This window comes from Engystomops pustulosus, chromosome 7 (assembly GCF_040894005.1).
Source record: "Engystomops pustulosus chromosome 7, aEngPut4.maternal, whole genome shotgun sequence".
Taxonomy (NCBI): domain Eukaryota; kingdom Metazoa; phylum Chordata; class Amphibia; order Anura; family Leptodactylidae; genus Engystomops; species Engystomops pustulosus.
The window spans coordinates 25,154,592-25,180,631 of NC_092417.1; the positions used below are offsets into that span (position 1 = coordinate 25,154,592).

General features: G+C 39.8%; 2 protein-coding genes and 1 pseudogene across 2 annotated transcripts; all 3 read left to right on the forward strand.

Moving 5' to 3' along the window:
* The first annotated feature begins 2,123 nt into the window (after positions 1-2,123).
* LOC140070107 (olfactory receptor 6N1-like) lies at positions 2,124-6,865 on the forward strand. The gene is made up of 3 exons (XM_072116441.1): positions 2,124-2,999; positions 5,546-5,856; positions 6,733-6,865. The coding sequence occupies exons 1-3, from the start codon at positions 2,124-2,126 to the stop codon at positions 6,863-6,865; spliced, it is 1,320 nt and encodes a 439-aa protein (XP_071972542.1).
* An 8,407-nt stretch (positions 6,866-15,272) lies between these two features.
* On the forward strand, positions 15,273-16,186 carry LOC140070108 (olfactory receptor 11L1-like; annotated as a pseudogene).
* Positions 16,187-24,790: 8,604 nt separating this feature from the next.
* Positions 24,791-25,711, forward strand: LOC140070109 (olfactory receptor 6E1-like). Its single transcript, XM_072116442.1, has one exon. It carries the CDS (start codon positions 24,791-24,793, stop codon positions 25,709-25,711), a length of 921 nt encoding a protein of 306 aa, XP_071972543.1.
* The last annotated feature ends 329 nt before the right edge of the window (positions 25,712-26,040 follow it).

Genomic DNA, 26,040 nt, shown 5'->3' on the forward strand with positions numbered 1-26,040 from the left:
CCTACTTTTAGTTTCAAAAACTGCATCAGGAAACCCGAAGGTGGGTACGGAGCCATACAAAGCATTGAAAAGTTGCAATTTTCACAACATCTTGTGAGAGAATATCGTAAGGTAAGAACAAGAAGACGTCATGACTAGAGATGAGCGAGCACTAAAATGCTCGGGTGCTCGTTACTCGAGCCGAACATTTCCCGATGCTCGAGTGCTCGTTTCGAGTAACGAGCCCCATTGAAATCAATGGGAGACCCGAGCATTTTTTAGTAAAATTACAAACTGAACGAGCACTGTGAAAGAACACAGTGCAGAACAGATTGCAGATGTTCGGGAACATCTGCGATCTGTTCCGGAGACACGGCTGCAGAACGGTGTTCTCCGCAATAATATTTGAAGAACAATATGTGTGAAGAACAACTTGCAGATGTTTGGAAACATCTGCAAGTTGTTCTTCACACATATTGTTCTTCAAATACTATTGCGGAGAACACCGTTCTGCACGCGTGTCTCCGGGACATCTGCGATCTGCTCCGGAGACACGCGTGCAGAACGGTGTTCTCCGCAATAGTATTTGAAGAACAATATGTGTAGAGAACAACTTGCAGATGTTGCCAAACATCTGCAATGTGTTCTTCACACATATTGTTCTTCAAATACTATTGCGGAGAACACCGTTCTGCACGCGTGTCTCCGGAACAGATCGCAGATGTTCCCGAACATCTGCAATCTATTCTGCACTGTGTTCTTTCACTGTTTTCTTCAATTAAATGATTAAATTAAATGTTTTAATTGTATTTTTTTACTGTTCTTCACTTCTTTTTTTTTAATTAAATGCTCGTTATCGAGCAGGACAAATACTCGTCCGAGCAACGAGCCGGTCCGAGTATGCTAATACTCGACCGAGCATCAAGCTCGGACGAGTATACTCGCTCATCACTAGTCATGACAAATCTAGATAAGCCTGTAAACTATAAATTCTGAATGGAGAAGTTAGTGAACCTTCAACGTATTCCCCTACTTAAGAACACCCGACTTACAGTTGACCCCTAGTTACAGACGGAGCAATCTGCCCCCTGTGACCTCTGGTGCAGCTCTCTGGATACTTTACTTTAGTCCGAAACAGAAATGATCAGCTGTAAGGTGTCTGTTATGAAGTTTTATTGATAATCATTGGTCAAAAAATTTTGAAAATCCTTACAAAACTTACAAATAAAAGGTGTTTAAATTGATGCAAATAGTCCTAATGGGCTCCAGGCTCCATAGCTGTTAATTGATCCCAGAGCCCATAAGGCTCATTTTCATAATATTAAAAGCCAATTTTTGTAAAAAGTGTAAAAACAATTGCATAAAAAGCTACAAAAAGAGCAGATCATGCCAGAGGGGGCACACGCCAGGATAAAAGCGTACTTGGTTTACAATCCTTAGGTCTGGTAGTAAATTGCCTTTAAGAAAAATATTTGAAAGCTGCATCCAATATTGTTAAAAAATTCCAGGAAAAAAAATTACAAAAACGGCTTTTTGCCTATATTTTTATTTTTGCACAGTTTTTATAATGTATCAGTTTATATATTTTGATAGATATCGGTGTTTTAAAAAAATGTGATCCTTATATATATAAAAAGGAGGGTGATTTGAACTTTTATGGGTTTTTTTTTCAACTTTTAAGTTTTTTTTTCTATATTTACAGATTAATTGTTTCTACCATATAGGGCTACAGCTGTTCTGCAGTATATGTTGATTTTGTAGACCATTTCAGATTTTAATAAGTGACAGGCTGTTGAGTCTCCCATCTGTCCTGATGAAGGATCGCTACTTCCCTCCTCTCAAGTCATGCAAAAAGTACTGACAGTTCATCCACCACCAAATATAATTGGTTGCATTGGTTTATTTAGATTTTCCAACGAGAAGATTTCAGGTCGCAGATGGAATTGAACCACTAAAGTGAATATTTATGCAATATTTATCTCCAAATTGTCCTGCTGTGCTTACAAGAAATAAGAAAATTTGGGCAACTGATGCTAATAAATATTTGTATGTCTAATGTAATTTTTTTTCGGGAGACATTTTTAAATATTTCATCAAATTTTGCATGATTTTTATTCTCTAATTGAAACTTCTGCTTTATGAATATGTCCGGCAATAACCAGACAGATGTGACAGAATTTATTTTACTGGCTTTTGGAGATCTCCATCAGTTCCGGATTTTGCTTTTTATGGCTGTTTTGTTGATTTATATGACATGTGTCTCCGGGAATGTAATCATTTATTTACTTATTAAGCTTGATGCGTCTCTCCATACACCCATGTATTATTTTATTAGTGTTTTTGCCATTTTGGAAATCATATTTGTCTCTACTATTATCCCTAAACTTTTAGATATTCTTATTGCAGGTGGAAATAGAATCAGTTTTGCCGCCTGCTTCATACAGTTATACTGTGCTGATATTGCTGGCGAAGCTGAATGTTTCCTTCTCACTGTGATGGCGTTTGATAGACATTTGGCCATTACTAACCCATTGAATTACTTTCGTATAATGAGTCAGGCTTGTACTATGCTTGCATTATTCCCTTGGATCACTGGTATAGTGGCTTCCTCTATCCTCACAATTCTCACAGCTTCTTTAGAATATTGTGGACCCAATATAATCAACCATTTTTTCTGTGAACTGGCTCCATTACAGAAACTGGCATGTTCCGATAGCTATGTGAGTAGTATGGCTACAAGTTTTATAGGGATCATAGGTATTCTTCTTCTTTTTATTGTAATTATAGGGTTTTATACACATATTATCATTAAAGTCCTCGCTATTAAGACTGAGTGCAGAAAACGAAAAGCCTTTTCCACCTGCTCTTCCCATCTTATTGTATCCGGCCTTTTCTTTTGTACAGGTATGGCTGTCTACGTCAAACCAACTAACAGCCAACATGACAAGTACCTGGCTTTCATATATACAGTCATAGTTCCTGTGGTAAATCCATTTATTTACACATTAAGGAATAAAGATGTAAAAAATGCATTTAAAAAATTGTTCAGTTTTATGCAAAAATAATAAAGCTTTAACCCCTTCCCGCCGCAGCCCTTTTTCGTTTTTGCGTTTTTGTTTTTCACTCTCCACCTTCAAGAATCTATAACACAAGAAAAGGATGTGTGTCAATAGGGCAATAAATATTGGAATAATGCTTTATTTGAAAAAACACTTGAACAAGCCTGATATAAAATACATGGACATATAAAATCACTTAAAAATAGTACAATAGTACATATTGCAACCAACTAGTTGAATTGTCCGAGTAAGGCAAATCAACATCACACCTTATCAAAAAATTCATAAACAACTACCTCTCCTGGTAAAAGGCATATAAATATAAATCAAACTCAACGTCAGGCATCTGAGATAGGAGTCCAAATATGCAAAAAGAATCTAACCAATAATCTCTAAGGCATATATAAGTATTAGGGATCCGTAATACATTACTGGTTAAGGTCAGTCTGATGGCGGTGTGACCCATCGCTAGCAGTGTAAAGGGTCCTAAGGGTTAGAGGATAGGTTAAGAGAAGATGGAGGGCTCCCTATGCGTTACGTCTTCTCTCTGAGACTTCCGCAGGAGTAAAGATCACCTTCAAAAATCTATAACTTTCTTATTTTTCAAGAGCTGTGTATGGGATTGTTTTCTGTGAAACAAAATGCATTTCAAAATAATGGTATTTAATTTTCCATGCCCTGTACTGGGAAGCAGGAAAAAATTCCAATTTCAGTGAAATTGGTGAAAAAACGCATTTGCTGCATTTTCTTGTTGGCTTGGATGTTTAACGAATTCATTGTAAGCCCCAAATGACATGTCTTTTTTATTCTTTGTATCTGTAAAATTACGGGGATACCAACATTTTAATAGGTTTAATAATGTTTTCATACATTTAGAAAAGTTAAAAACCCTGTACAAAATTATTTTTTTATTTTGCCATTTTCTGGCACTAATAACTTTTTATACTTCAGTGTACAGTGTTGTGGGTGGTGTCATTTTTTGCGACTTTTGATGACGTTTTTAATGCTATCATTTTTAGGCCTGTATGGCCTTTTGATTACTTTTTATTGAATTATTTATATTTTTAAAAATGGCAAAAAAGGTTCCATTTTCGACTTTGGCCGCTATTTTCGACTATGGGTTAAACGCAGTGAAAAATTGTTATTATATTTTGATAGATAGGGCATTTTTAGATGCGATGATTGTGCACATTTACTTACCCATCCGAGTCCATGTAGACCCTGCGCCTGATATCCTGCATTTGATGTTCCCCACTCAGGTCCGCCAGAGTTCACTTTCTTATTCCTGGTGCATGTAAGTGCCTGGCTTGCAACACAAATTTAAATGGTAAATCCTGTGCTTAGTCTGCCCCTGATTTGTGTTGCGTGAAAGTCAGCGCGGTTGCGACACAATCTGATCGCGTTCGACGATCGCGTCCCGAAAAGTCAGGAAACCTGCCGAAAATGCGGCCGCGGGACCCTTAGTAGAAAAGCCCCAATGTGTTTATGATTTTTACTGTTTATTTATATTTATATCAGTTCTGGGGAAAGGGAGGTGATTTGAATTTATAGGTTTTTTTATTTTTATATAATTTTTTTTAAACTTATTTTTATTTTTACAAATTTTCAGACCTCCTAGGGTATTTTAACCCTAGGTTGTCTGATCAATCCTATCATATACGGCCATACTTAAGTATGACAGTATATGGGGATTTTCCTCCTCATTCATTACAATGTGCTAATCTTCGGAAGACCCAAGGCAGTCATGGCAACTGACCGCCCCTCCCCCCCCCCCCCCAATGACGCCACGGGGAGAGAAGATTTTCACCTAGATGGACGCCACCATATTTTTCAAGCCATCTGCAGCTTTGCCGGCGGAGATGGACAGGTTAACATCCGCGCTCAGTGCTTAAATTGTGTTGCAAGACATGCACTTACATACACCGGGAAGAAGAAGGTGAACTCGGGCGGACCTGAGCGGGAAGCGACACATGCAGGATATCGGGTGCACAATCTACGCGGCACAGTGCATCACCGTCAGACAGTCTGGATCGGGGATCGCAACTCGGACAGGCAAGAAAATGTGCCCCATTGTATATTGTATATTAATGGTAAATGGTAAATAGCACATTAATGTTCCCTTCCTTTACCAAAGTAAGGGACCCTTGTGTCACTGAGGCTTTATGCCTGAATACGCTTTATACACAGCCCTACCCCATGTATAGGATTAACTCCAGCCCTCCTTGGCTTAGATTCTTTGTTAGTTCTTCTGATTGTTTTTACCCCCTTATTGTTGTTAGTGAGTGTGGCTGTCGGGGTCCTACCCCTTCCACTAGCACCCCTTCTCTCGACTTCTATTCTACCTCAAATTCCCTCCCCTACCCCCACCCTCCTCTCACAACTGACCTTCTCCTATGGAGACCTTGAAGATAGGATCCCTGAAGGCTAGGGGGCTAAACCTCCCCCAGAAAAGAACGCAAATTCTTCATGCCATGCAGAGGCAGGGTGTAAAGGTCTTATTCTTACAGGAGACGCACTTCAGGACTGGCCACTTCCCAGTGATTAAAGACCCACATTTCAGCACCCAGTTTCCTAGCTCCAATCCTAATGCACGATCTAAAGGCTTATGCATAGCGATTCACCGCTCCCTTCTGCGCGTGGTCCTGGGTGAGTTGATTGTTTTCCTCAAACTGCAAATATTTGACCAAGTCTTCACATTTGCAAGCCTGTACTTTCCCAACTGCTCACCTTTCCTGGCTTACAGGAAGATTCTGAATGAACTAGTAGAGTTCACAGAGGGGATGCTGATGCTTGGTAGGGACTTCCCATTAGACGCCAAGTAGGACACCTCCACTGAAAGGATCCAAGTCTCCCTTCAGCAACTGGATTCTCTTAGAAAAGACCTACATAGTCTTCAGTATGTGGATGTCTGGTGGATCCTCCACACCAATGGCAGTGACTATGCTTATTATTCCCAAGCACATAACCCTTACAGCTGCATAGATTTTTTACTAGTCCAACACAAAGCATTGACCTGGGACCCCGTAATCACCATAGGTAACATTATACTTACAGATCACGCCCCCATTTATCTGACGGTTACCATACCAACTATTAAGAGATGCCCATGGACTTGGCGCCTCAATGACTAATTGCTTAAAGATGCCTTGTGCGTACAGGTAATAAAGCACACTATTGAATCCATTTCACTATCCTCCAAGCACCTCCCAGAAGCATCGCCAATGAAATGGCAAGCCCTCAAATGCAAGCTCTGTAGTAGATTCACAGAAAACTGAGTTAGATTAAAGAGGGAAAATTTGGCCAAACTGGCTTTCTTACTGCAACAACTACATTGTCTCGAAAGAAAGCATAAATCAAACCAGTCCCCTACAGACCTGGCTGACTTGATAATAGTCGGAGATGAGATGCATGCCCTACTTGATCGAAAATCCCTAGCCCACAGCGTGTGATTCAAAAGCCATATATATGAACACTCAAATAAATGTGGACCCACGGTCTGGCACGACACACATCCCCCACATCAAAACCAGGAGTGGTAAAGACACCCGTAATCCAATCAGCATCAGTGCGAATTTTGGAACTTACTATTCACAGATTTACAATATTAGAGACCAATTTGCAGACCTAGACCCCACTTCACTATAAAGCAAAATTAAAACCTACATTAAAGACACACCTTTCCCTACTCTTTCAGAGGAAGAGGTGAGGCATTGGAATTGGACTTTGGAGAGGAGGAGGTGAATGATGTTATTAAAAATACCCCGGCTGGAAAAAGCCTGGGGCCAGATTGCTTCTCTTTGGCCTTCTGCAAATGTTTCAGAGTTTGAAACTTTGCCTCCATTTTTGATGAAGGTGTTTAACTCTGTTTCTCAACCTGCTGCGTTCCACCCACAATCCCTAGAGGCCAGCATTAGGGTCCTTCTAAAACCGGGTAAGTATCTTTTACTACCTGCAAGCTACAGGCCTATTTCCCACCTGAATGTAGACCTAAAGCTATATTCCAAAATCCCAGCAGATTGACTGGCAAAATATCTCACATAAATAATTTATACTGACCAAATGGGGTTTGTAAGGTGCAGAGAAGCTGGGGACAATTTGAATAAAATGTTTCTCCTAATGGCACACGCTCAAAAAAGGTCAATCCCTTCATGCCTTCTCTCGATAGACACAGAAAAGGTCTTCGACAGAGTACACTTGAGCTTTATGTCTGCAGCCCTCTCCCAATTGCGGATAGGCCCTAGGTTTCTAGGGAGGGTCATGGTACTATACAACCACCCTTCTGCCAGAGTTAGTGCCAATGGTTTCTTTTCTAACCCCATCAACAATGGTACCTGTCAAAGTTGCCCTCTATCCCCACTTCTCTACATGATTGTAATGGAACACCTAGCCACCGCGATCAGATACAACCCTAGCATAAACGGCATTCAGGTTCGCCAGCGCCAAAACTGCTTTTCGCAGTTGATATTTTACTTTACATATCTCCGCCTATATTCTCCCTATCGTCGATTCTTAAAGAATTTGAGAGATAAAGCGATTTAAGTATCTTCAAAACTAACTTCAGCAAATCTGAAGCAATGAATATTTCATTATCATCATCAGTTTGTTGAATAACACTTACCTTTCTTTTGGCGCAAGACATTGATAAAATGCTTAGGGATCCAAGTCCCCACAAAACTGTACGAACGTAACTACCTTTCATTACTCGATCGCATGATAAGGGATGTATTTATATATGATAGAAAGCAATTGTCTTGGTTTGGCCAAATCAATGTGTTTAAGATGGACATTCTGCCTTGCTTCCTGTATAACTTCCAGGGAGATCTGATAATACCCCATCCTTATTTTTTAAATTCATTTGCTTAGCTCTCTTACGTTTTATATGGGGCACAGTCCACCCTCAGATTGGTTGGCAGTTTCTGATGAGGCAGAAAAAATTGCGGTAGACGTGGGGTTGCCTGACTACTGGATTGGCAATTCCACCTATCAAATAAACAGTGGGTATGTTTAGAGCAATACAGCTCCCCGATTCATGTACTCCCATGGGTGACATGCCAACACATAGGGGCTTACTTACTAAGGGTCCCATGGACTGCACTTTAGTCAGATATTCCGACGTTTTCAGATTTGCACTGCTAGGGGATTTTGGTGCACGTGGTTGGATTTGGGCGCAGCTGTGCCAGCTTTCATGCGACACAAATCAGGGGGCGGGCCGACGCACAATCTAACTGATTAGGACAAACCGCGGGATTTAACTTTAAAATTGTGTCACATACAATGCACTAACATACACCGGGAGAAAGATGGCGAACTCGAGCGGACCTGATCAGAGAAGCTACACATGCAGGATATCGAACGAACAATCTTATTGAATCGCGGCACTTTTGGGAAATCCTCTGCACCAGGTAAGCAAACGTGCCCCATAGACATTGAGCCACAGACGTTGTTCCTTGCTCCCTTATCCAGACCATTCAGTCCACTCACCCCTTTGTTTCACAACCGTGACTTCCCACCAGCCATCACTAGAACGCTATTCCTAGGGTATCAGTGTACTCCAACCTTTCATGGCTGGAAATGACACAGCTGGGGTCCTTCCTTAAGCAACCAGGGCTTTCAGTGGCATTTAACTCTCCGCTTCGCCCTTTTTAAGCCTTATTTCACTCAGCATCCCCTCCGGAACATCTATGGCCTACTACTTAAAGTTCTTAATTTGATTCCTCAAATGTGTCCTACCAGGCCGGATGTAATAGAGACCTAGGTGAACCTGTGGCCCCTGAGGATTGGGACAAGGCATTCTTGTTTACCCACAAACTATCAGTTGCCTGTTCCTCTCAGGAGCGGAACCACAAAATCCTCTCTAGATGGTACAGGGTTCCAACCCTTCTGCACTCGATTTATCCCTCAATCCAGGACACATGTTGGAGATGCAGCACAGAGAAAGGAGACATGCTACCTATTTGGTGGACGTGTCATGGAATCTCTACCTTTTGGAACCAGGTGCTGGAGATGATGTCAGAATTTACAGGGTCCATAGCCGCCAAAACACCGGAGGTTGCCTTGCTGTTAATACTCCCAGGTTCTTCTCTCTCATAGCTGCCAGGTCAGTTATCCCTCGAAGTTGGCGCTCATCTACTCCGCCCACTATCTAAGAATGAGTTCAAGAGATTTTACATATTTTCCACATGGAGGAGGCCATGGTAGATGTCTCAAATACCTCAAAAAAATGTATAAAGTTGTAGCAACCCTGGATCGCATTCTCCATGAGACCAAGAAATTGATGGGCAATCTTCGGTCACAGGTGAAAGTATATGATACTATCTTCTTCCCCCCTTACCCCTCCCCTTACCCCGTTTCCCTCTTTGTGTGATGTACCATGTTGGATGAGTGTTTTGTCTTTGTGTTAATACTCTTATCTCCTACCTGGGGACCATACACACTTTTTTATTGTTTTTATTGTTGGCCCACGGTGGCAGCCAAGGTAGTACTGCAGGAAATGCAGGAAACCGTACAAACCTGAGATGACAGCAGGAACTATGGAGGAACACTGGTAACGCTGGGACACAGATTAACACTGGTAATGTAAAGATTATAACGGCGAGCCGCATTAACAAGCTCCAATCAGTGGGCACTTGCCCCTTAAGTCCAGGAGAGCCCAAGGGGCGGGAGCGCGTGGCCTATTCGGATGCGGAGAACAGCCAGAAGCGTGGAGAGGTGAGTCCGGACCTAGCAATGGGGCAGTGGAAGTGGGAGTGGGGACAGAGGACTAATTATTCTAGAAATTTTATAGGGTCCAATAAATTTTGAGTCAGGGTGCAGGAACCTTCAGCTTAATATTCTGAGTTGAAAGCCATACTCGATCCCATACTTTTAATTCAGGCGCTGGTCTCCGATGTTTATCTACCGCTTTCTTATATCGCAGCTCCCAATGTGTCCTTTAACATCCTTCGATTTTTTTGCAGTGACATGATTCTTTCCATAACTGCTGGAATTAGCGGAGCCATTGGATTTTTGGGCAGAATGCTTGGATGATATCCTAAGTTTGCAAAAAATGGTGTTTGCTTTGTTGAATAATTCTGAGAGTTGTTGTAAGAGAATTCAGAAAAAGGCAATAAGTCTACCCAATCATATTGCAGATGGCAAATGTATCAGCGCAGATATTGTTCTAAGGTTTGATTAGTGCGTTCTGTCTGTCCGTTGAGATCGAACTCCAAGGTTGTACTGGAATGGACAATGGCTGCAGCAAGCCCATCGGTGAGGAACGTGACGGTTTGTTGCGAGTACAAGTATCATAAGAGAGATCATATTTTTTCATATCTTCTAAACAGGCGGGCCACCAGAAGAAAAGGGATAACAGTTTTTAAAACCCAGTGGTGATGTGGTTATGTGCTGACCAGTTGTGTGGTTTGCAAAGCCCCATTTCTCTTGTCGACGTTACATCAGACTAGTATCAATCTGAATGTAGTGATTAATAAATTCAGAGAAAAATGAGGGTGCCCTTGCTCGTGCTAATTCATTTTTAATAATGCTAGAAAGTTCACTCTTGGAAAGTGCTAATCTTGCTGAGTCATTTCAGCTAGTATCCACAATCCATCTTCGGAATTCCATCACATAATCTGTAATGGAACATTTGCCTTGCCGTAACGCTAATATGGTAGGCTCTGCTGCAACCATTCTGTTGGGGTCATCAAACATCTGTTTCATGGATTCCTTAAAGTCTTTGTTATTATTTAGGCAGATGTCATCGGTTTTGATTAGCGTATTTGCCCATGCAATAGCTTTATTTGTTAATAGCATAATAACGCACAGCATTCTTGACTTCCCAGTTGGATACCAGTTTGTATGTGCTTCAAAGTAAAGGTTGCACTGGTTTAAGAATCCTGTGAATTTTTCCCAGTCACCATTGAATCAAAATGGAGGCAATCTCGGAGATGGAACAGAGGGGGGAATCAGGCCATGCGCATCCAGCAGAGCAATATGTGTTGTGACCGTTTTCACGGATTCTTGCAATTCCTGCAGAGCTTGGCTTTGCAGAAATTTTACCAGTGACCAGCTGATCAAAATACTCCCATAGTTGTTTCATATCTTGGACCTCCACATACATCGTGCCCAAGGCAAGCTTCTTTCCCAACGGACTCCATTGTAGGTGTTAGTATCCTGTCACGATACTAGTGGGATGGGAACAGAAGTCCAGTAGTCAGGTAAGGCAGAGGAGGCTGGAGGCAGTACACGGATAGCCTGCAGGGGGCTGCAGTAGCAGTCTTGAACAGGAACATAGGGACCAGAGTAATAGTCTGTTGTATCTCAGGAACTGAAGGTGCAGTATAGACAACTTGCAGCCAGCAAAGGTGATGTTCCAAGGAACTAGAAGAAGACTCCCAGCAAGGAGGTCTCCTGGGTGTACAGGCTGTACTCGGTAAACTGAACACAATATTAACATAAGCTGGAAGTGTCAGAGACATATATATATATATATGGCTGACCAATCAAGGTAAACTCAAGGTGGTTATGTTAAACTCAAGGTGGTTCTAATCAGGAGAAACAGGTGTCAGGTTTTACAAGTAAGTTCAACACATTAGTCCAGCAGACAACTATTCAACTAGCTGAGTGGCTCAGCAAACAAGGAGACACAGAACCAGGCACCAGAACACAGATTTGAATCCTGACATAGAGATTTCTCTAGTCCGTTAACAAAACAGCTGGCTAGTGCACTAGATGTATGCTACACTGTCAGGCCATAGCCATGTGTCCAAAAGCTATAAACAGTTTCCCATGGAACTCTTCCCCTAACTGTTTAGGTCTCTGCTTCATCTCATCTAGACATATGGGACTCTCACTTAACTATCTCAAGCCCAGCGGGTCATCTCTAAAACATCGGTGCAGCTTTAACAAACCCCCGTTTTCACTCTAAACTTCAAGGTTGGCTCTTTGAGACAAGATGACAAAACACAGACATGCAGCCGGTTTATGCTTCAAACTCCAGAAGCAAGTACCAGAGATACACCTTTTTTACACATAGTAATTTTTCTATAATCGTCAGAATCTATCCCACTCCAAGAATTCTCTCAACAGAAATCTGGAATCACTGAAAATATTCATGTTTGCTGGCTTTTATTCTAGACATCTATCAAGATTCTTCAGGGGTGTTCAGCTACTACAAAAAGCAGTTGTTTTCTACAACTTCTATCCTCAACCAGCCGTAATGGCTAACAGAGTCATAGACAATTAACTTCAGGGACTTGAGAAAATCACATTCTCCATATTATTGCACCAAGGCTCAGACAAAAGTAAACTGCTCTAAGATGGCCGCCGCTGAAAGATGGTAGGGTGTATCATCTTCTCTAACCACCAGATACAGGCATCTGACTATTAAAATGGTGTGGGGAGAAACCGGGGGACAATTATGTAGATTTTACAACTATGTAGATTTTACGTCAGAATACTATACTTTTATAGCATTTCAAGTTCAGAAGTTAACATTGACAAAATTTAATTCTAAAAATTAAATAAAATTTCATATTTCTACCTGGCTTTTACAGTAATCCCACTTTCTTCACTTTTCATTTATTTTATCAATATATACTCTTAGATGTTATTAATAAAGTGGTTTTAGGATTATTATCATCTTAGTTAATGAAAATTATAAATATTCCCTTCCTGTCTTGCTGATCTACCAGAGGATTAATTATAATTTGATCTATAATAAACTACCATGAGAGTATTATTACAATATATATTCACAAGATGCACGGCCTTTCTTCACAAGGAGAAACATTGCTACTAAAAATACTTTTCATGTCTCCACCTATAATCAGATCGGAGAGACTTCAACTCCTTTTGCGAAATAACTGGAGGCTTCATTCCAACATTCATCTTTTAGATGCATTTTTTGATTTCCAGAGGACAGAAAAAATAAAAAGGATGAGGAGTAGCACCTCTTAGTGTTATGTTTTTTCCTATTATGATCCACACCTACTTTTGACTTCAAAAACTGCATCAGGAAACCTGAAGATGGGAACAGACCTTACAAAGCATTCAAAAGTTGCAATTTACACAACATCTTGTGAGAGAATATCATAAGGTAAGAATAAGAAGACGTCATGACAAATCTAGATAAACCTGTAAACTATAACTACTAAATGTAGAAATGAGTGAACCTTCAACATATTCCCCTACATACACCCAACTTACAGACGACCCCTAGTTACAGATGGACCCCTCTGCCCCCTGTGACTTGTGGTGCAGCTCTCTCGATGTTACTATAGTCCAATGCTGCAATGAGCAGCTGTAAGGTGTCTGTAATGAGTTTTGTTGATAATCATTGGTCCCATTACAGCAAAAAATTTTGAAAATCCAATTGTCACTGCGACAAAACAAAATTTGACTGGAGTTACAATAATAAAACATATAGTTTTATAATTGAGCCATTTTTGCAACTAAATGCCAAACTAGCCGTGCAGCAAAAATAGCCAGCTTTGCCTCATTTATCCTACCAATCCAGATGGTTTGCTGCGAGTGCAAAAAAACTCCAGCCCGAAGGTGGCATTAAAGGAAACCTACCACTTGAAGTGGCAGGTTTCTGATGGAAATACCGGGCACCAGCTCAGGCTGAGCTGGTGCCGGAGCTTATTTTCGTTAGTGTTTTAAACCGCGGTATCACGGTTTAAAACACTTTTTAAACTTTATAGCCGGTGCAGGGAGGTACGCGCTCGGCGCTTACCATGCGCGCGGCTCTCCTTCACTTCCTCCACTATGTAGCCGCGCGCATGGTAAGCGCCGAGCGCGTACCTGCCTGCGCCGGCTATAAAGTTTAAAAAGTGTTTTAAACCGCGATACCGCGGTTTAAAACACTAACGAAAATAAGCTCCGGCACCAGCTCACCCTGAGCTGGTGCCCGGTATTTCCATCAGAAACCTGCCACTTCAAGTGGTAGGTTTCCTTTAACTGAGAAGCAGCACAGAGCCCCTGTTCAGAGCAGCAGCAGAGCTCAGCAGACACTAGTACAGATAATACAGACACTGCAGACACTAGTACAGATAATACAGACACTGGAGATAATACAGACAGGAGCTGCAGACTCTATTTACCGGTCATGAGCTTCTATTTACAAAACAATCTGCAGAATCCTCAGCTCAGAGCAAGAGATAAGAGAAGTTTGCAGAATTTTGCAGATACTACAGAGAAGTGTCCCCCTTGTAGCAGGATGACCCCACTGGTGTCTGAGGAGGATACTGACCAGAATTACAGGAATGCAGCAAGAGACCAGCACTGGGGGATCCCCTCCAGGAGAAGCCACTGCTGAGGAGATCACTGGGTGCAGGGTGTCACACACCTGGGTGCTGCTGTGAGTGTTGTCTTCATTCTGGGCTGTAGGAGAAGCAGAGAGGAGCTTGCAGCAGGATCACATGTAAGAGCCCGAATCTAATATTACGCCAAAATTGCGGCTAAACTGTGTTAATGTAAAGTGATTAATAAGAGGCAGGAATTCAACTTATCACAGATGGTTGTAGCATGTAATACTGGCACAACAGTGCGCCTGAATTATGGCGCAACTACTACACTTAAGTGCAGAAAAACTGATACTTCTGGCCCTTTATTGTAAATTTCTTATGATATATCAATTTTTATATTTTGATAGATATCAGTGTTTATAAAAATGTCCTCCTTACTTTATAAAAAGGAGGGTGAATTGAACTTTTAGGATTGTTTTTCTTTTTTTAATTTTAAATTTTTAAGATTCTTTTTCTATATTTTCAGACTATTGTGTCTACCATATGTTGCTATAGCTGTACTGCAGTATATGGTGATTTTGCAAACCATTTCAGATTTCACTAAGAGACAGGCTGTTGAGTCTCCCATCTGTCCTGACAATGGATTGCTACTTCCTCCCTCTCAAATCATGTAAAAAGTGCTTATGACCATTCATCCATCACCAAATATAATCGGTTGCATTTTTTGTGAGTTTTGATTGTATCTATTGTGAAATAGTTTTTCTTTTGGTTTTTCAACGAGAAGATTTTAGGATAGAAGTTAACCACTAACGTAAATATTTGTGCTATATTTATTTACAAATTTTCCTCCTGTGCTTACAAGAAGTAAGAAAATTTGGGCAACTGGTGCTAATAAATATTTGGATTTCTTATTTAACTGATTCATTTTTTTTTTCAGGAGAAACTTTTTCAAATATTTTACCAAATTTTGCATGATTTTTATTCTCTACTAGAAATTTTTTTTATGAATATGTCTAGCAATAACCAGACGATTGTGACAGAATTTATTTTACTGGCTTTTGGAGATCTCCATCAGTTCCGGATTTTGCTTTTTATGGCTGTTTTGTTGATTTATATGACATGTGTCTCCGGGAATGTAATTATTTATTTACTTATTAAGCTTGATGCGTCTCTCCATACACCCATGTATTATTTTATTAGTGTTTTTGCCATTTTGGAAATCATATTTGTCTCTACAATTATCCCCAAACTTTTAGATATTCTTATTGCAGGTGGAAATAGAATCAGTTTTGCCGCCTGCTTCCTATAGTTATACTGTGCTGATATTGCTGGTGAGGCTGAATGTTTCCTTCTCACTGTGATGGCGTTTGATAGACATTTGGCCATTACTAACCCTTTGAATTACTTACGTATAATGAGTCAGGCTTGTACTATGCTTGCATTATTCCCTTGGATCACTGGTATAGTGGCTTCCTCTATCCTCACAATTCTCACAGCTTCTTTAGAATATTGTGGACCAAATATAATCAACCATTTTTTCTGTGAACTGGCTCCATTACAGAAATTGGCATGTTCCGATAGCTATGTGAGTAGTATGGCTACAAGTTTTATAGGGATTATAGGTATTCTTCTTCTCTTTATTGTAATTATAGGGTTTTATACACATATTATCATTAAAGTCCTGGCTATTAAGACTGAGTGCGGAAAACAAAAGTCCTTCTCCACCTGCTCTTCCCATCTTATTGTATCCGGCCTTTTCTTCTGTACAGCTATGGCTGTCTATGTCAAACCAAGCATCATGACAAGTACCTGGCTTTCATATATACAGTCATAATTCCTGTGCTAAATCCATTTATTTATACATTTAGGAATAAGGATGTGAAAAGTGCATTTATAAAATTGCTGTGTAAAAAACAAAAATAATAAAGCTTTACTTGTTGCTGCATGTCATTGGTCTTGAATAGTGGGAATCCATTTATCAAGTATTAGTCTTTGTTATTTTATCTATTATACTAATCTTTTGTGTGTTAGTAACTCCAATGCATCCTCACATAACAATAAGTGCCACAACAGAACTGTACAGCGATTTAAGGCCATTTCGAAAGCGCTTCCAAGCTAAGCCTTTTGTTCCACCCAGCAGACACCTGCTGCAGACATCCTAATCGGTAATGATTTGAAGCAGTAAGTTTTATTATATTATTTGATCATCAAGTCTTACAGGGAAATGACACTGTTTGTTATTGCAGCAGTACTTACTTACATCACATGTAAGGGGAGATGATCACAATTCTTTACAATTAAATAAACATTCATGTTATTTTGCTGTAAGAATTGTTTCTATTGTCTCTTTTCCAGATTTACAATTGGAATAGTAAAGTATCTTTATTGTTTCTGGAGGTTACACTTTTTAACTCTTTCCCTAGAGAGTTACCCTTGTTTCAGTTTGTGATCTAAAACTTGAATCTGTTCCAATGCAGCCATTTGAGCCTTTTCTTGGTATAGAGACAGAACAAGCTTCCAGATTTCTCCCGATCCCTGCAGCAGGTACCAATGCTTCCCCATTTGTCTACAGCATCACTGATAGGCTCATGTGCTGTCATGGCTCTTTTAATAAAATCAAAGTTTAGTGCTACTCAAGTGGGATAAAGGTGTAAAGGAGGGGCAGGACACACATCATGGATGTCCAATCACAGTTTCAATTAAAAAAAATAATAATTAAATTCTCCAGTTCCCAAAATTCCCAAAAAATAAAGTGTAGGTGTAGTTTGGGTTGCAAAGTGAAAGATGTAAAAACTCATCCCACAAGAATGCAAAGAAAAGATGCATATAGCTCATGAATTACCAGCACATAGCCAGGTCCTTAAGGAAAAATGTGTTAAAAACACCTTTTTTTCCATTCCAGTTACAAAAAATGTTTATGATGCCATGAAATGTCTTATTCACAAACTAAGAATCACCAAAGTTGTGAAACACATCCATTTTTCAATTTTTTCATGGAGTCCTGAACATTTTTTTAACTGGAATTGAATTATTTTTTTGGTTTTTAACTTAGGTTTTTTTCTTAAAGGGTATTCCCATTACAAAAAAAAATAACAATGTTATTATTGAAATTATAAGAATAGAAAGTTATAGAAAGTTCCAAAATACTTTCTGTATTAATTCCTATGGGTTTTCTAGATCTCTGTTTGCTGTCCTTGTATATGTTTACTTCTAGTGGACTAAAATCTGTCCACGGTCACAAGGTGTGCGACTTGTTATAACACCGAGAGTAATCAGAGCTGTGTGATATAACGAGCCATGCACTTGTGTGACCATGGTCAGATTTCTGTCCACTGGAAGTAACCATAGCAGCTTTCTTTAGAAGGACAGCAAGCAGAGATCTAGAAAATGGCGAGGAATTGATACAGAAAGTATATCGGAAAATCGTATATATTTTTTATAATATAAACAATAACATTAATTTGCTGTAAGTGGAACCCCTTTAAGGACTGGGCTATGTGCTGGATATCCATGTGCTACTTGCGATTTGTGCTGACTCTGTGCTCCGGCATTGTGGGACAACTGGGACGGTGAGCCGAATGACTAAGGTTATACTGTATTTTTCTGAACTACATTTGGTCGGCTATAATAAAAGATGTACAACAAGTTACAACATTTTAAGGTAAAATAGAAAACCAAGAAATCGTGGATTTGGGATAAAACATTGATGTATACACAAGAAACATTTCAAGTTATAAATTATTAAGCAAAAGGAATATTGGATAAACAGTTTAATAAATGATAAGCTTGTTTCAATAGTTTAACCCATAAGTTAAAGAGAACCTGTCATCAAAAAATGTCCTAATAAACTTTTACCATTATGTTGTCAGACTCTTGAGCAGCTTCTAGATCAGTGATGGTGAACCTTTTAGAGACCGAGTGCCCAAACTATAACCAAAATCCACTTACTTACCGGAAAGTGCCAACATAGCATTTCAAGCAGTAACTTATTGCTGCCTGCTCTTTAACATCTATAAATTGTATCGGCCCCTTGAGGCCACTAATACAGTTGAAAGAAGGTGGGCACATTCAGACCATCATTGTAGATTCTCACTAAGAATGAAGGGTCCAGCGGGAGGACCTACAAAGATAATGCAGTTCTATCAACACCTTCTCACCTTTCCCGCAGTTTCAAACAGCCAATGAAGTGTCTTTTTAAAATAGCGCTGATTGTTTTATTGAACCATAAAATAGCGCTGATTGCAGCATCTCTTAAATTGCATGGGTCTGCAGGAAGATTTTGTGAATTTGGTCCTGTTTAGTGAACTCTGTCTTGAAGTCAATGGCCTGAGTGCCCACAGAAAGGGCTCTGAGTGCCACCTCTGGCACCCATGCCATAGGTTCACCACCACTGGTCTAGATGATGTTGCTTTCATGGCCAATTGTGGTGATATCATCCAGAAAATCAACTTTGAAGTGAGATGTAAATTGGTTGTATACAAGGAGGCAAAGACTTTACCACAAAAAAACAACCTTTTCCAGCTTTGTAAGAGTTCAGGAGATCTAGTTGGTGCATCAGAAGCATCAGTAACAATGAAGGGGCTATTCTGAGGTGAGGAGAGCTTGACTTCAGTGTTCAACTCTCCGCCTCCTTGACTGTTTACAACCAATTTACATCTCAATTCAAAGTTGATTTTCTGGATGATAAATTATCTTGAAGGTTTTCAGCTGCTTCCCAACATAATGGTAGTGGTTTATTAAAACAATTACTGATGACAGGTTCACTTTAATTATCTTATACACAATGAAATAGATTACATTTACTGATTTGCAGATGATGTGACCTTTGATTGCATATTCCTTAGTGCCCTAGGTATCTTTAAAAGAGAACCTGGCACCAGTTTTTTAAACTACAAACCCCTTCAGGTAGGGTTTAAAATGTCCTTTCTAGAATTCCCTCTTTTATTTGAAATCTGTTTACATACAAAAATATTTCCCCCCAAAGTCAGGTTATCATGACTCTTCTCACCTCATTTTCACATGGGATGAGTCAAATTTAGTGCATGAAGGGATAGTGTCATTTCAGAATACCATATCTACTATCCTGCTTATTATTTTACTGCCTGTATGTCCAGTTCTGTAGAATGCAGAGCCATAATCTTGATGGATCTGAAAGATGACATTATATTCTTCAACCCCTTCGCGTAGCTGGACGTAATAGTATGTCCATGCGTGAAAATACTTCCCACACGTGGATGTTCTTTATGTCCTGCTTCTCGCACCTACTCCCAATGGGATCCCCTGTGCCTCTTACTGAGCAGCCGCAATGTTCCAGGGAGTCAGACCCCTTCCGGGTCTGACTGTAAACTGTCTTCACATGCATGAGCACTGCCAGGCAGTTTACACTGCTCTATAATGTCAATATACTATATATACATATATATAATTTTCCCCTCATTAATCCGGTAGCCCCAGCACAGTTCACCAGGATATAGGTAGCCCATGTTGTCAGTATATAGCACGCATATATATATCCAGCCAGCCCAATAGTATATAGCCATCCTACCCCATGTAGTATATAGCCATCATTCCCCCATGTAGTGAGGCACGGGAGACTTGAGAGTCGGGTGGCACTACTCCATGGTCATTGTGTTAGCGTTAAAAAAACAAATTCAACAAGGTACAAATCTGACATCAAGGGCATGGTGGTGCTCTGGTTCCCTTAATGTGAATAGGTCCCAATGGTATATATAGAAAACAGTGGAATCGGCACTCACCAGTCTTGCTCCTTTTTAAATGCTGTTTTATTGATGCATACTTACAAAAATCTCATAAAAATAGTAGATCAAGGTGTGGGGGTGAGGGACCATCCTACCAGTGCTGGGACCATGCTTATCCTGCTAGTGCTGGAACTATATTATGCTACCAGCGCTGGAACCCTGATTATCCTGCTAGAGCTTATCCTTTCAGCACTGAAACTCTGCTTTCCTGCCAGCGCGGAAACCCTGATTTTTAGAGATGAGCGAGTATACTCGATGCTAGTTCGAGTATTAGTATACTCGAAATGGCTTGTTGCTCGGACGAGTATCTCGCTGTTCGAGATCGAGCATTTACTTAAGGAAACACAGTGAAGAACAGTGAAGAATACAATGAAAACAGTGAACACAGTGAACACAGGATCATTTAAGTGAAGAACACAGTGAAGAACACATTGCAGATGTTTCCGTACATCTGCTAACTTATCCAAAGAAACGAGTGCTGAACGGTGTTCTTCACAATAGTATGTGAAGAACAGTAGGGGTCATTTACTAAGGGCCCGATTCACGTTTTCCTGACGTGCTACCCGAATATTTCCGATTTGCGCCGATTTTCCCTGAATTGTCCCGGGATTTTGGCGCATGCGATCGGATTGTGTCGCATCGGTGCCGGCATGCACGCAACGGAAATTGGGGGGCGTGGCCGAACGAAAACCCAATGGATTCGGAAAAACAGCCGCATTTTTTTAAAAAAGTGTTGCTGGACTCGCGCTTACCTTCACCAGGAATAGGCCGGTGAACTCCACTGCATTCCGGTGGGCCTCGACGGACTTCAGCGCAGCAGCACCACCTGGTGGACGTAGGAGGAACTGCCTTAGTGAATCGCCGGAAGACCTGAATCCACTGCAGAAAACGCGCCGCTGGATCGCGAAGGGACTGGGTAAGTAAATCTACCCCAGTATGTGTGAAGAACACATTGCAGATGTACGGAAACATCTGTAATGTATTCTTCATACATATTGTTCTTCACATACTATTGTGAAGAACACCGTTCGGCACCAGTGTCTTTGGAAGAACACATTGCAGATGTTTCCATACATCTGCTAACTTATCAGAAGACATTAGTACAGAAAGGTGTTCTTAACAATAGTATTTGAAGAACAATATATGTAAAGAACACATTGCAGTTGTTTAACATGGGTCATTCTCCTTTTTGAAGTTCCACGAATATTCCATTGAACAAAAAAACAAAACAAACTGGACTGACTTCCTTATTTCTCAATAAAATGACACATTTTATTGCAGAGCCTTGGTCCCCTTGAAAAATGCTCGAGTCTCCCATTGACCTCAATGGGGTTCGTTATTCGATACGAGCACTCGAGCATCTGGATAAGTTTGACTCGAGTAACGAGCACTTGAGCATTTTAGTGCTCGCTCATCTCTACTGATTTTACTTTCAGTGCAGAAACCCTGATTATCCTGCCAGTGCTGAAACTGTGATTATCCTGCCAGTGGTGGAACAGTGTCTATCCTGCCAGTACCAGAACCCTTCTTATCCTGCCAGTGCTGGAACTTTGGTTATCCAGCTACTGCTGAAACCCTGCTTACCCTGCCAGTGCTAGATCCTTGCTAATCAAATTTGTATTTCCTGCCAGCAGATCTGGGACTCTCATTGAACCCTCCCAGTGATTCTGTTTATTTCCTGAAAGCAAAACTGTTACTCTGTATCTTGCCAGCCTACTTTGGGACTCTGAATCTTGCCAGCCTGCCTAGGACTCTATATTGTGCCAGCCTACCTTGGTACTCTGATTACTACCAACTGTCACCGGTGCCCCTTCGACCCATGTCTCGGGTCACAGGTGCACCCGTGTTCCTCTGTGTTCCCCTCCATCCCAGCGGCAGTCTAACTCACCTGTCCGCGCTCCAGCGGCAGCTCCTGTGGTCCAGGAGACACGTATTGGTGCTGACATCCTGGGACTCCATATCATACCAGCCAGCCTTAGGACTTTGTATCCTGACTACCTGCCTTGGGACTCCGTATCCTGCCACTTTGCCTCATATGATTGATTTTTTATTCCGTTCCCTTATGTCAGTTTTATTTTCTAGACAAAACTAAATTAGTTTATTTTTAAATAACCCTTACAATAGTACTCAAAACTACATAGAGCTGTGTCCATGAAACGCTGTCCAGCTTACACTTATATTTCAGTTCCTGAGATATTTCTTAAGAGGAAGTTCTGGGAAAATGAAAGAGTCCCAGGGCCTGTGCCTACCTCAAAACATATAAGGACTACCACAACGTAGAGTGGAGCTTGCCAGGTAAGTATTATGAGGATGGTGCAGTTGTCCAGCATGCAACCGCATAAGGACATGGGCACAATGACCCAACACGCCACCAGTTATGGACATAGTACAATCTCATTGACATTGCACTGATCACAGGTTTTAATGAAAGATATCTACTATATAATACAACAGTTACTATAGAGAGACGTAAGCCCATGAGTCCTCTCTATATAGATTTTACATCAAAATGCTATACATGTATTGCATTTCGAGTTCAGAAGTTAACACTGACAAAATTAAATTTTTTTAAATTTTTATAAAATTTCATATTTCTTCCTGGCTTTTACAGTAATCCCACTTTTTTCATTTTTCATTTATTTTATCAATATATATTCTTATATGTTATTAACAAAGTGTTTTTAAAGATTATTATCATCTTAGTTAACGAAAATTATAAATATTCCCTCCCTGTCTCTCTGATCTACCAGAGGATTAATTATAATTTTCCATTTGATCTTTAACAAACTACCAAGAGAGTATTATCACAATATATATGCACAAGATGCACGGCCTTTCTTCACAAGGAGAAACATTGTTACTAAAAATACTTTTCATGTGTCCACCTATAATCAGATCGGAGAGACTTCAACTCATTTTGCAAAATAACTGGAGGCTTCATTCCAACATTCATCTTTTAGATGCATTTTGTTGATTTCCAAGGAACAGAAAAAATAAAAAGGATGAGGAGTAGCACCTCTTAGTTTTCTGTTCTTCCCTATTATGATCCACACCTACTTTTGGCTTCAATAACTGCATCAGGAAACCTGAAGGTGGGTACGGACCTTACAAAGCATTCAATTTACACAACATCTTGTGAGAGAATAATGGAGAAGTTAGTGAACCTTTAACATATTCTCCAACTTAAGAACAACCGACTTTCAGATGACCCCTAGTTACAGACGGAGCAATCTGCCCACTGTGACCTTTGGTGAAGCTCTCTGGATACTTTACTTTAGTCCGAGGCAGAAATGATCAGTTGTAAGGTGTCTGTTATGAAGTTTTATTGATAATCATTAGAGATGAGCGAGTATACTCGTCCGAGTATACTGCTCGGTCGAGTATTAGCATACTCGGACCGGCTCGTTACTCGGACGAGTATTTCCCCTGCTCGAGATCGAGCATTAAATTAAGTGAAGAACAGTGTTTTTATTGTTTAATAAAATATCCCAGATGTTTCCTGATGTTTTGCTTGTAAGAACACATTGAAATAACACTATTCTTCACTTTGCAGGTGTGCGCGCGTGTCTCCCGATAGGTTCGGAGATGTTCGGAACATCTGGAATGTAAAGAATATTGTTCTTTCAATGTGTTTTGCACTTAAATGCTCCTGTATTAACTGTTTTTAATGTTTTAATTCTATTCTTCACATTGCAGGTGTTCGTGCGTGTCTTCCGATAGGTTCGGAAATTACAAATAAAAGGTGTTTAAATTGAAGCAAATAATCCTAATGGGCTCCAGGCTCCATATCTGTTAATTGATCTCAGAGCCCATAAGGCTCATTTTCATAATATTAAAAGCCCACTTTTGTAAAAAGTGTAAAAACTATGGCATAAAAAGGTACAAAAAGAGCAGATCATGCCAGATGGGGGAACACGCCAGGATGTAAACGTGCTTGGTTTACAATCCTTAAGTCTGATGGTTAATTACCTTTAAGTAAAAATATTTGAAAGATGCAGCCAATATTTAAGTAAAAAAAAAATACAAAAACAGCTTTTTTTGCATATATTTTTATTTTTGCACATTTTTTATGATATATGAGTTTTCATATTTTGATAGATATCGGTGTTTTCAATAATGTACATTTCCTTGCACATTTTTTTGTGATATATATTAGTTTTTATATTTTGATAGATATGGCTGTTTTAAAAAATATCCTCCTTACATGAATAAAAAGGAGGGTGATTTGAACTTTTAGGATTGTTTTTTTTTTTAATTTTTTTTCAACTTTTAAGATTCTTTTTCTATATTTTCAGACTATTGTGTCTACCATATGTTGCTATAGCTGTACTGCAGTATATGGTGATTTTTCAAACCATTTCAGATTTCACTAAGAGACAGGCTGTTGAGTCTCCCATCTATCCTGACGATGGATCGCTACTTCCCCCCTCTCAAATCCAGCAAAAAGTGCTTATGACAGTTCATCCACCAGCAAATATAATTGGTTGCATTTTTTGTGAGCTTTGATTGTATCTAGTGTGAAATAGTTTTTCTTTTTGTTTTTCAAAGAGAGGATTTCAGGACGCATATAGAAGCGAACCGCTAACGTGAATATTTGTGCAATATTTATCTCAAAATTGTCCTGCTGTGCTTACAAGAAGTGAGAAAATTTGGGCAACTGGTGCTAATAAATATTTGGATTTCATATTTAACTCTTCAAACATTTTGAAATATTTCACCAAATTTTGCATAATTGTTATTCTCTAATAGAAACTTCTTCTCTATGATTATGTCCGGCAATAACCAGACAATTGTGACAGAATTTATTTTACTGGCTTTTGGAGATCTCCATCAGTTCCGGATTTTGCTTTTTATGGCTGTTTTGTTGATTTATATGACATGTGTCTCCGGGAATGTAATCATTTATTTACTTATTAAGCTTGATGCGTCTCTCCATACACCCATGTATTATTTTATTAGTGTTTTTGCCATTTTGGAAATCATATTTGTCTCTACTATTATCCCCAAACTTTTAGATATTCTTATTGCAGGTGGAAATAGAATCAGTTTTGCCGCCTGCTTCATACAGTTATACTGTGCTGATATTGCTGGCGAAGCTGAATGTTTCCTTCTCATTGTGATGGCGTTTGATAGACATCTCGCCATTACTAACCCATTGAATTACTTTCGTATAATGAGTCAGGCTTGTACTATGCTTGCATTATTCCCTTGGATCACTGGTATAGTAGCTTCCTCTATCCTCACAATTCTCACAGCTTCTTTAGAATATTGTGGACCCAATATAATCAACCATTTTTTCTGTGAACTGGCTCCATTACAGAAACTGGCATGTTCTGATAGCTATGTGAGTAGTATGGCTACAAGTTTTATAGGGATCATAGGTATTCTTCTTCTTTTTATTGTAATTATAGGGTTTTATACACATATTATAATAAAAGTCATGGCTATTAAGACTGAGTGCAGAAAACGAAAGGCCTTTTCCACCTGCTCTTCCCATCTTATTGTATCCGGCCTTTTCTTTTGCACATGTATGGCTGTCTACGTCAAACCAACTAACAGCCAACATGACAAGTACCTGGCTTTCATATATACAGTCATAGTTCCTGTACTAAATCCATTTATTTATACATTTAGAAATAAAGATGTAAAAAATGCATTTAAAAAATTGCTCAGTAATAAGCAAAAATAATAGAGTTTTAACCCCTTTCTGCCCCAGCCCTTTTTTTTCATTTTCATTTTTCACTCCCCACCTTCAAAAATCTATAACTTTTTTATTTTTCCATGTACAGAGCTGTGTAATGGCTTATTTTCTGTGTAACAAATTTCAATTCCCCCCTCCCCCCCTGATGAGGTCACGTGAAGCTACAATCTTAGCAAGATGGTGCCGCTATTTTTTTAAGTGTCGATGGACGGATTTACACTTGCGATCGGTGCTAGCACCAGTAAGCCTATATTGAAATATGCCGGGAATGCCCTGTCACATGTCAGAAAGTGGTTAAATGTTGCTGTAAGTTTATG

Excerpts from the sequence above, each read along its gene's own strand:
- LOC140070107 (XM_072116441.1), top strand. The coding sequence starts at position 2,124 with ATGTCCGGCAATAACCAGACAGATGTGACAGAATTTATTTTACTGGCT. Across the intron at positions 3,000-5,545 it reads ACACATTAAGGAATAAAGAT|GAGACGCACTTCAGGACTGG; the intron begins GTAAAAAATGCA and ends TTATTCTTACAG. Across the intron at positions 5,857-6,732 it reads GACTTCCCATTAGACGCCAA|AGGAAGAGGTGAGGCATTGG; the intron begins GTAGGACACCTC and ends CTACTCTTTCAG.
- LOC140070109 (XM_072116442.1), top strand. The coding sequence starts at position 24,791 with ATGTCCGGCAATAACCAGACAATTGTGACAGAATTTATTTTACTGGCT.